The sequence below is a fragment of the Thunnus maccoyii genome, chromosome 23 (genome assembly GCF_910596095.1).
Source record: "Thunnus maccoyii chromosome 23, fThuMac1.1, whole genome shotgun sequence".
NCBI classification, from domain to species: domain Eukaryota; kingdom Metazoa; phylum Chordata; class Actinopteri; order Scombriformes; family Scombridae; genus Thunnus; species Thunnus maccoyii.
In genome coordinates, this window is record NC_056555.1 from 9,877,227 (window position 1) to 9,887,887 (window position 10,661).

General features: G+C 40.1%; 2 protein-coding genes across 2 annotated transcripts; both read right to left on the reverse strand.

Moving 5' to 3' along the window:
- Nucleotides 1-1,219: 1,219 nt before the first annotated feature.
- Nucleotides 1,220-2,500, reverse strand: LOC121890600 (sodium- and chloride-dependent GABA transporter 2-like). Its single transcript, XM_042403015.1, has 2 exons — nt 2,273-2,500; nt 1,220-2,152 (listed from the first exon to the last, which is right to left on the reverse strand). Exons 1-2 carry the CDS (start codon nt 2,477-2,479, stop codon nt 2,003-2,005), a joined length of 357 nt encoding a protein of 118 aa, XP_042258949.1. The 5' UTR covers nt 2,480-2,500; the 3' UTR covers nt 1,220-2,002.
- Nucleotides 2,501-2,581: 81 nt separating this feature from the next.
- LOC121890599 (sodium- and chloride-dependent GABA transporter 2-like) lies at nt 2,582-8,932 on the reverse strand. The gene is made up of 12 exons (XM_042403014.1): nt 8,795-8,932; nt 7,136-7,270; nt 6,741-6,881; nt 6,563-6,650; nt 6,351-6,483; nt 6,002-6,136; nt 5,205-5,308; nt 4,770-4,894; nt 4,538-4,650; nt 4,248-4,385; nt 2,916-3,018; nt 2,582-2,729 (listed from the first exon to the last, which is right to left on the reverse strand). The coding sequence occupies exons 1-12, from the start codon at nt 8,910-8,912 to the stop codon at nt 2,608-2,610; spliced, it is 1,455 nt and encodes a 484-aa protein (XP_042258948.1). The 5' UTR covers nt 8,913-8,932; the 3' UTR covers nt 2,582-2,607.
- Between the last annotated feature and the right edge of the window lie 1,729 nt (nt 8,933-10,661).

Consider the following 10,661-nt stretch of genomic DNA (forward strand, 5'->3'; position numbering starts at 1 on the left):
ACATATTAAGCAGTGTCACATTTTATAAAAGATGATAATAATAATTATAAACTTTTCTATTAACTATTAACTAACTATTTCTATAGCACATTACAAAACCAGCGTTACAAGGTGCGTCACAAAATACGATGCCTTAAAACAAGGTGCAAGATAGCAAACATAGAAATAAAACAAAAATTTTAAAAGATCATACACAGAAAATGCAATAAAAAGAAGTGGTCAAACATAGAGAGATAAAAAAAAACAACAAAATATACTAAAAAAAAACAATGTTAAAAAAACATTTGAGCAGACACTACAAAAAATATTATACAAATAGCAGTCTGTGCAGGTGGGTTTTTAAAAGCTTTTTAAACTGAGGCACTGACTCAGTTGATCTGATTCTGTGGGTGAGTTTCTTCCACAGTGTTGGAGCTAAAACAGTAAAAGCATGATCCCCCTTTGTTTTCAGCCTGGAGCATGGTACGATTAACAGCATTTGGTCCTCTGATCTGAGGGGTCTCGGTGCAGAATACAAGGTTAAGAGTTCTGCAATGTAAGGTGGAGCAAGACCATGTAAGGATTTAAAAGTAATCAATAGAATCTTAAATTGAATTCTGTAACAGAAGGGGAGCCGGTGTATTTCGGCTAGGACTGGAGTGATGTCATCTGTCAGTGGGCCGAGTCTGAGAGGACTTTCTTTTTGCTGTAACTGATATGAACTAATTTCCCTTGTCAAAATGTATACATTCTCTATTGTTGAGTTTAACAGTGAAAGAGTGAAATGTATCTTTTCATGATGTTTTCTGAGGACAACTTGAAATGCTGAATTTTAAGTGGCCCTAAACCTTTGAAAAACAGTTTCAGAGGCAAAAAGCTTGGGTTTCATTATAGACCATGGCTTAAATTTAAGGACTTATATTTAAGAAAGCATAGTGTCACTAAGATCACATATTTCTACCTTAGAAATATAGCACAAGTCAGATCAGATTTTTTTTAATATTAGAGGGAAGCTGCTGCAAAGTTAATATGGGAATATTAATGAAAATTAATGATAAATTTTTGAAAATTACATCTGCAAAAAAAGCAAAGATGATTATGAACACACAAAGCCACAATCAATAAGTTAAAATAATAAAATTTCAATTACGCAGTAGGGAAATGGTTCAAGACAACATTTATTTTGCATGTTTATTTAAAAACATACTTACACATTTCTTTGTACAGACATTATGTTACAGTACAAAATATGAAACTAAATTGTATATATCATGTTAGTTTTATCTATAACTATTTGCAGTGCTACAGTATTATAATGTTCACTGACATTCTACAGTAAATTTTCATTACATTCCTTTATTCATGTTTCCATTGAAAATAATACATTTTATTGCAATTCCTGTAAATACAAAAGGAAAATTTCCCCAATCAGTTATGATAATACAATAATATGATACAAATATAGCTTAGTCGCCATGTAGAGATGTCAGATATATAAAGAGACTCCAAGAAGTCGTTGTATCCACAGGTACTATTACTGATTTATTTGTCTTAGTGTTATATCTGTAAAAAAAAAAAAAATCCCTCACTATCCAAACTAAAATATTTTATTTAAAGAGTTTTAGGGAACCTGCATGTCTGTATCCAGAATTAACATAGTTCATTTGAATTAAATAAAAATGCCATTATCTTTTATTGTAAAATTTTATGAAACACTTTATGAAAACAGGGGCTGACTTATAAATGTCTGCAGACTTTTAGTTTATGTACATAATCTGTGAGCAAAACAACATTCCAAATTATTAATACACTTCAGTTTGAAAAGAGTAAAGGATTTTTGTCCCTGAAAATGTCCTTATAGTACTTTCTAAAATGTCTAACTAATCCAGTAGGCGACAAACTATATTTTTTCCATTCTATAAATGTACAGGCGCTGCCAAACTCAACACACTTTCCCTGCAGTGATCTCTGTGATGGAGCCAAAACCCATGTGTCTTTCAAATAAACATCACCCACTGGGGCCTCATAAGTTGGAGTCCCTCTCTGAGACAGGAAAGTAGCCATTTTTATTCATGGTGGCATCTCCCCCAGGAGCAAAGATGGCCAGTAACTTCTCCTGCTCCCTCTTGGTTTTGGGTAAGTCATCAGACGGTGTGATGAGCAGCTGGATGCGCTGTAGAAAGACAAAGCAGTTCAAACAGGCTGAAGTCTTATGTGTGCTTTATTTCTTCTCCTCTGATTTAGATTTTTAAAATGAATGAGTTTCATATGCTGTTGAGTGTGGTGACCTTACCTCTCTGAGTGTCCCCTGCGTGGTGCTGATCTTGTACACCATCCAAAGGGGAATGCAGACCATGGAGGAGAGGGCGAGCAGCCAGCCAATGACATAGCCCCACCAGGGATACACATACTCATTATTGTATTTTAGAGGAGTGTATTTGATGAGGGAGAAGGCAAAAGTACCCTGGAGACAAATATTAAAATTAGAAAAATAATACATTCTTTCAATTTCAACTAACAAAATGGCTGCATACTTAGAAGAGAGGAGATCATATGAGAATAAAGGAAGAGAGGAGGCCTCCTCTCAGTTGCTGTTTGTCATCTTTGGAAAGCTATGATACTAGTTAATTAGTTTGTTGATATACTCACAATGCACGTGGCTGGGGTGAAGAACAACCAACAGTACTTGATGTAAGGTCCTGGGCGGTAGCCAATCATGTCCTCGATGTTATCATAAAAGCGGTCTGCACCTGGAAACACAGTAAAGACATTTGTTTTCATGCAGCGCATTTAAAATCATAGCTGAATAGGAATGTCTGCCAGTAATTAGGTCAAACACTGTATGTTAAAAAGTACAGTCAATAAGACTGTACGGGAAATGCATTTCTCTATCATCACACAGGAATAATAGTCTTTTATGTCTGAGGGCAGCTTACCATAGACCCATGCAATGCAGACAGTCTCAAAGATGGCCATGAAGAGAAGACACATGCCACTAGCCGCGTAGTAATCAAAGAGCTGGAAGACGTACATGCCGCCCTACAAAGAAAGAGATACAAAGACTTATCTATTTGTTTTCAGACCAAAGATGTTGAAGGAAAGGTTCACAACTTTTCAAGTCTGTCCTAAAACAACAGTCAGGTGCCCAAATGAAAACTGAGAGAAAAACCTGTTTCAATGTTCACATATAGGCACCTCAATATTGTTTTAACACAGACTTGAAAAATTGTGAACTTATCCTTTAACAATGATTGTAATACTCTATAGAATTAAACAGCAATTTAGATAAAGTTGATTTTGTGCTCTTCATATTGAAACATCTCCAAGCCACACAAAAAACAAAGAAAATGGCTAAAACAGAATTATAAAGAGGAGATAAACTGAAAGCCCTTTTTTTTACATGAACATCTTACAAGAGCATCAGTGGCGAGGTGTCACATTGTTATTTCAAATAACAATTTTTATGACTTGGACTTGACTTGATGTTTAGTGACTTCATGTTTCGTACACAGTCAAAATGTCTCAGTTGTTGCTAGACTAATTGTAACTCAGCTACTGTACATATTATTTCTTTTTTGATGAGTTTTCAGTTTCACACCTTGTTGCCTTATTGACTTTTTGTGTTTTCTATCCCAAAGTAGAACAGTAAACATGTATCGCAGCCTCTAGATTGCATATTACACATAATAGGAATGTTTGGATAAATCTGAAGCATCTCTTGTCAATATTTAATCATATACAAATCCCATGTGGTTCTTATACATAGTTTGTAAAAGAAACTTGAAACACTGAAGCCCAGAACTTGAGACTTCAGACTTGATTAGATTGGAAGCGTTGTGTGACGCCTGAGACTTACCTGAGACGTGTTGCACAAAACCTTTGACTTGCTTGTACTTACAAAATGATGACTTGTTGACACCTCTGCAGAGCATTCATGCTTCCAGCTGTGCAGAGGTGAAAACATGTCAACTATAATGGACTCTTGAGCAGAACAAAGCATCCAGGCATGGTTTACCCCTTAACAACCATCAGGTGTAGCAACCCCCCCCCCCCAGCAACAGACTGATTTGGAGTTTCAGTGTGAAACAAATTTCTTTAATCTGGATTTGAGATATTCAGTGATTATCTAAATGCTGTTTTTAAGGCATTTTCACCCTAAGAACATATCAGTAAATGTGCTTGCAGATGTTTGTCTGTGTGCATGCATCTACGGTTTGTGTCTATAGTCTGCATCTGTGTGTGTGTGGCCTCAGAGAGTGACCCCCTACCTCCATTAGCATGATGAGACCCATAAAGAAGGAGAAGAGGACCACACCCAAGAGGAAGAGCTCCCTGCGGTTTTTGCGGCGGAACACAGCGGGGTACATGTCGACTATCGCCGTCACAAGGCTCTCTACGCACACAAACTGATCAGGAGGAGGGCAGAGAGGGGTGGAGAAAGAAGGGAGGTAAACACAGAGAAACAGAGTCAAATCACACAGTTTGTTCAGTAATCCTTATCATTACGGAAAACGGAAAGCTCTCACAGCATCATTCATTAACTGAAAGTGGTGCCTACCTGACTGTCAAGCCCCAGAAAAACAATCATGATGAAGAAGAGGGAGGCCCACAGAGGAGAGAAAGGCATCATGCTCACAGCACGGGGGTAAGCTATGAAGGCTAGACCAGGACCTGCAGAGCCAAGGCAGAAAATGTTAATGAAATAAATGAATATCGACTTTAAATATATGATCTGACTATTACTGATCTATTGCTGTCGCTTTTCCTTTGAGCCTTGATGCAAGCCTCACCAGATTCTGCAACTTCTGAGATGGGAACATTCTGTTCATAAGACATGAAACCCAGAATGGAGAAGATCGCAAAGCCTGCCACAAAACTGGTGCCACTGTTCAGAAAGCACAGCGACAGGCAATCTCTGCAACAGACAGCAGATTTGAATTTTAGTGGAACAAATATGACATTGGAGACAAGATTAGAAAATTAAAGGGGGAACTCCACCAATTACTACTGAATATGTGGAAAAAAGTTTTTACTATCCATTTGTGAGTCCAACATTGTTACAGGAGCGTAATGCTAAATCTGTGAAGTACGACTGAGGAAACTATGTTTTGAGCCTTTGATTGACAAACCTAACTTAAACCATCTATATATTGCTTTGGAAAGGAAGTCCTGTTAATATAAATATTGAATCAAGTGTGCATGTAGATATTGTGTTGTTAACATACTTGTAGCAGTTATTGTTGTATTTGTTGTAGCTGCCCAGAGCAGTCAGTGACCCTAAACAGATGGCGTAGGAGAAGAAGATTTGGGTGCCAGCATCCATCCACACCTAACAAACAAAAAGGAAGCAATCAACGTATAATAGGCCATGCTAAATCATGAAGCCAGCATAACAGTGCACACTCACTTAGGTTGATGTATATGGACAAACGTGTCATGCAGTGTTTATATAATCCAGAGGAATTCACGTGCAGAGAATGCTTGCAATCGTTAACTATTGCAGTGACCTAACAGTAAGCTGTAAATGTCTTGTTTGTCTCAACACTGATTAACAAACCAAGCTTCCACAAATGTAGAGATTGTGACAGTTAGCTAAATCGGATGTTTCTGGTGACAAGTCATTTTAAAACTTTGACAAAACCTCTGTTTTGTCTTATCCTCCCAGAAGGGAGAAGCCTGGTTAGCTGATTGTCTGCAGCTCAGCCCTGGTAGAGCTCATATTTACAGTCCCAGTGGTGTCCTGGCCCTGCATTTGACCCCTGCGGTCCCTGCCTCTTTCATGGAGAGCAGATGGACCCAGCAGAAACTAGGCTCCCCAGCAGAGAACCATGGGACATCTGCACCTGGTGCGCCCTCGCCCATGGGGATCAGAACACCAAAAGGCCCTCATTGGGAATTTATGAAAGGGTGAGAGATGTTTTTGTGGGAACTACCTCATGCCAGATACATATAGTAGACATTAATCAATAGATTTTCTGTATCTCTGCTTTAATTTGAAGGTGTTTGCGTGACATCATGGTACCTGTGGGTCCGCCAGTCGTCCCAGGTCAGGGTAAAGGTAAAACTGGATGCCGATCCCGGCGCCAGGCAGGGTGAGCCCTCTGATCAGCAGCACAATCAGCATCACATATGGGAAGGTCGCAGTGAAGTAGACCACCTACATTGACACACGCATGCCGTGATGTCAAATATGCAACAAAAAAAAAAGATAAATACCAGATGTCATCCTGAATGATAGCACCCGAGAGTTCAACATCAGTCAACCTTTGGCCAAACAAATAAATAAAATGGGTCTCCTGGTATTTTCACTGGGTGCAGATCAGAGGTGCTGATCAGGACAAGACCCTGAACCCCTCCCCCCTTCCACCCACCTTTCCTGTAGATTTCACCCCCTTCCAGATGCAGAAGTAGCACATGACCCATGCGATGAACAGACACAGGGCCAGGTCCCAGTTCAGAGAGCCCATGTGGTCAATGCCTGGGGAAATCCTCAGCGCTCTTCTCCTGCAGAGACAAACACAGAGGTGAGACATCTTTTTCTCTATGTCACATGGGTAACATATCATCAGGTCTGAGAACTCACTCCCAGAACTCCATGACAGGAGAGGTAATGTTTAGGTGGATTGATTGGTTGACAGAGTTGTTCCTCCTCTCAAACTCCACACAGTTTGCTGTGGGAAAAAAATGCAGAAATTCTTAGAACTGAGCAGTCATTTTGATAATTTCTTGTCCCATTTAAAAGAAAAACATGCTCTTGTTACCTGTGTTCCATGTGTTGTTGCAGGAGGACCAGGCCAGGTCCCAGGAGAAAGAGAAAGACAGGTAGAAAATCCCCCAGGCCAGAACGATGATGTAGTAGAAGTTAAGCAGAGTCACTATCACCTGGGTGCCGTAGCCAAGACCTGCAGAATATGACACAGGCGACATCAACAATGACCCTGTTAAAAATAATCTGAAACGTTTATTAGGATGTTGAATAATTAGTTGTAGTTTTATCATCCAAGGATAATTTCACTTGTGTAAAACTAAGCAAATTTCCCTCCAAAAGTAGGCTACTGAGGGATGAACATGATTCAGCACTCATCATTTGCCTGTCGTTGCTTTGCTAGGATCCCACATTGGTTTTGGCCTAAGGTGATACACCTGTCCTCCTTACCTTCAAACAAGGGACTGATTTTCCTCCAGCAGGTAATGCCTCCCTGACTGGTGTACTGACCCAGGGCAGTCTCCAGGAAGAAGACAGGGACACCACAGGCGAACAGGAAGATGAGATACGGGATGAGGAATGCACCTTGAGTTGAGAGAGGACAGAGGACTCAGGATTAGAGATGACTTTTGATTTCGGTCAGTGTGACTTTGTTTGCAAGGTCACAGCAAAAGACTGAAAACGGTCAACCATCTTTGTCCAGGTGTCACTCGTATAGATACATTTATACATTGAGTATTAACCCTCTATACCTATTTAATCCTCATCAGGAGCCTATCCAAGTATACACTTGGTAACAGGTCTTCAATCTACTGCAGGTCTAATGCATAGACAGAGAAATATATTCACTCTCACACCTGTTTAGAGTTTTCAATCCCACAAGTACATGGGGTCATGACTGAGGTCAACACTGGGCCTCTTGCAGTGCTGGAAATGTTGACCCCGAACACTCTGCAGCACCAAAAGTTAATAATAAATCTGCTTAAATACGGATAAATGAACCAAAAGCCCACATTGAGTCCCCTGTGTATGGTGTAACCTGCAGAAAAAAGATGCAACACTTAAGGAAACTGTTAATCCTGATGTGTTTGAAGCCTTTTGTTAGAACTACAGAAGATAAATCTACTATAAGATGTTGCTTCAGGGAGTTTTTTTTAATTTCGTGTGAACCTTCTCACTCCATATATCTCTTCTCTCCTCTAACTTGCACTTTCATTCTTGGATTACTTATTAGTTATTATGAAACATGCTTTCTGTCTCTAAATTGATGCTGCTACTGTTTGATCCAGATCGCCTTTGAATAATGTTTAATTTCAGCCAGATCAACCCTGTTTGAACAATCTTAAAATACAAAAGTAAACCATATAAAATTTAAGAAGTATGCAAGGTCAAGAAAAGGTTATGTATTATTTCACATACAAGAATTAAAAATATTACTGTCTATGTGAAGAAATATGTGCCTGAATCGGTCTGAAACTGTATTAATGAATGAAAATTAGGTTTCTTTAATGCTCTTTCATTTCAGACGAGTTACACCGCCACTCTCTTTTAGCTTTTGTGTTGACGTCCCGTCGGGTGGCCGAGGATGTTTGGCGTGCTCAGATTTCCGCCTCTCAGCGGGGACAGCTGCTATGAGCAAGGAGCAACAACAGCTGTCTGACCCCGCTCAGCCCTGAGTCCTGACCCTGCCACCCCATGGAGGGAGAGAGAGAGAGAGAACCGTCCCATTTACCAGCTACACAAGCATGTTTCCGCACGACACTGTGTGCAGAATCAAATGGGGGGGGGGACATTCTTTAGGGTCAGATTAATTAAGACTTTGTTTTTCCTGTTTTTCCTGATCTCAGGTGCTCTGTGAGGCCCTTCTTGCATGTGATGTAAGGCTTCCTGTCAGCTGTCATTAATCTCCTATTTATCAAGTAAATGTAAAAAAAAACAACTTGTAGATAGATCTGTGGAGAATGTGCACTGTGGGAAATATCAAATAGTAAAAGTTCAAGCACAAACTTGGCACACAAGTACCAGTAAAACTCTGCAGTGCTTCTGTTACTGCAGATGAAAGGAACCTACATTTATTCCTTGACCCCTCCATCCAATTCCCCCACTCACCTCCCCCGTTCTTGTAGCAGAGGTAAGGGAAGCGCCACATGTTGCCCAGGCCGATGATAGAGCCGGCAACAGACAGGACAAACTCTATCTTGTTGCTCCACTGGCCCCGCTCCTCCATCTTTTCCTCCGAGGGGGGCAGCAGGCCCTTGGATGGGCTGGTGCCATTAGGGAGGCCTGCTTTGGCAGCATCTCCTAAAATCAAACGAGAGAAAAGTGGACAATTTCCATTAGCCTTGAGGTTCATTTCAGTCCTGGACTGAAACTGTTCTCAGTTCCCTCAATAACAGTCAACATGCAATTGAGTAAGACACTGTGCATCACTAAGATCTGAATGTGTACAACTTAATCAATATGAAGCAGGGCATTAAAGGAAAAAGAGCAATAATGTGATTTTTGTCATCTTTTACTAACAAGAGATTTACCAGTCAAGACAAAACAGATTGATTAATTTTGATCTCTGTATACAAAGTTCCATGCAACTTCTATACATTTTAAATAAAAAAACAATCTCTAAACAATCTAAATTACAGTGGAAAACTTTGTCTTACCTTTCATTGCAGTGTCACTTGCTCTGCTGTGTACAACTTGTCTCACACCTGAGGTTGTCGCTGGGGATTTCTCTGCAAACGTTCAAGTTTTAGTATTTAAAGTGACTGGACTGAGGGGCGGGGGTTAGTAATGCTAAACTTAGGGCCAGCCTCCGCTTTCTTTCCCTTCATCTGCCCCTTTCAGAGCAAAGTACATCACCTACAGGCAACACAGACCAGAATAGGATGACACTGGACCAGTCAGTCAGGAAACCACCTCCGCTATAGAAACTGTATAATAAAGTATATCACCTTAAGGAAAATTCTGCTCTCAGTTTTCTTTTTTTGCAATCAATTACCCATTTTTTTTTATTTAAGTTCTATTAGATGGAAGGAGCAGATCCACATATTTTGTACACATGATGTATGAAAGACTGATGAGAGAAAATTTATAAAGAAATTGTGAATTTCTGCAATGTTATAGTGGAGATGGGTCCGGCTTGTTTGTACTGACAGATCTTCCATTATGTGGTCACATAAACAATTCATGCTTATGTCTGATAAAAGAGACACAGCAGAATGTATGGAATGAAAGAGGAAGCAATAAACAGTGTTTGTGTGTGTGTGTGTGTGTGTGTGTTCAATCATTAAGTGCATGAGCCAGGAGAGTCGACACAGGCGGCGGGTGGTGAAGATGGAATGGCATGCGATAACGAGGAAGGCGTTATGTAATCGATCATGTATCATTACAGTTGATGCCCTGCAGCCCACTGTGACCGCATGTTCCTCGCTCTCCCTCCCAGTCAGTGCAGTGACAAGAGGTGAGACACTCAGATGGAGGCGAAAGCAGCTGAGGTCAGTTCACACCGGATTTGACTTGGCTGAGTTAGGAGTAGACATCCACACAGCCCCCACCAGCCCCCACCCACATTCCTTTCTGCAACAGAAATGTGTTTTTCAGGTATTCTGATTAAAATCCTACAAAACTGTTGCAAAAAATTGCTGAAATTAAAAGCACCATGTTAGAAAATTCATATCAAGGATGTCAAGATGAAAAACCTGATAGTGTATGGAAGATAAAAAGGGGCATCTGTTTATTTTTTTTGCATAAAATGGAGAGGTTTTCCTGATTGTTAGTGAGGAGAAAAAACAAAACACATGTAACTGGGAATTCAAAATGCAAGTTGTCATACTGGAGACCCGCAACTTGCTACCGCATGTCTCCTCTAATGGAGCTAATAAGTAACACGGGAAATGTGAAACATAACTAAGCAACTTGAAAACAATCATCCTCTCAATAACATGGTCATTTCAATTCATGGTTTCCCTTTTCTTCTAAG

Coding starts and splice junctions, on each gene's coding strand:
- LOC121890599 (XM_042403014.1), bottom strand. CDS start 8,912: ATGGAGGAGCGGGGCCAGTGGAGCAACAAGATAGAGTTTGTCCTGTCT. Junction 3,019..4,247: donor GTCTCATCATGCTAATGGAG/GTAGGGGGTCAC, acceptor CTTTCTTTGTAG/GGCGGCATGTACGTCTTCCA. Junction 2,730..2,915: donor CTGCATTGCATGGGTCTATG/GTAAGCTGCCCT, acceptor CTGTGTTTCCAG/GTGCAGACCGCTTTTATGAT.
- LOC121890600 (XM_042403015.1), bottom strand. CDS start 2,479: ATGTATTATTTTTCTAATTTTAATATTTGTCTCCAGGGTACTTTTGCC. Junction 2,153..2,272: donor CGCAGGGGACACTCAGAGAG/GTAAGGTCACCA, acceptor GTCTTTCTACAG/CGCATCCAGCTGCTCATCAC.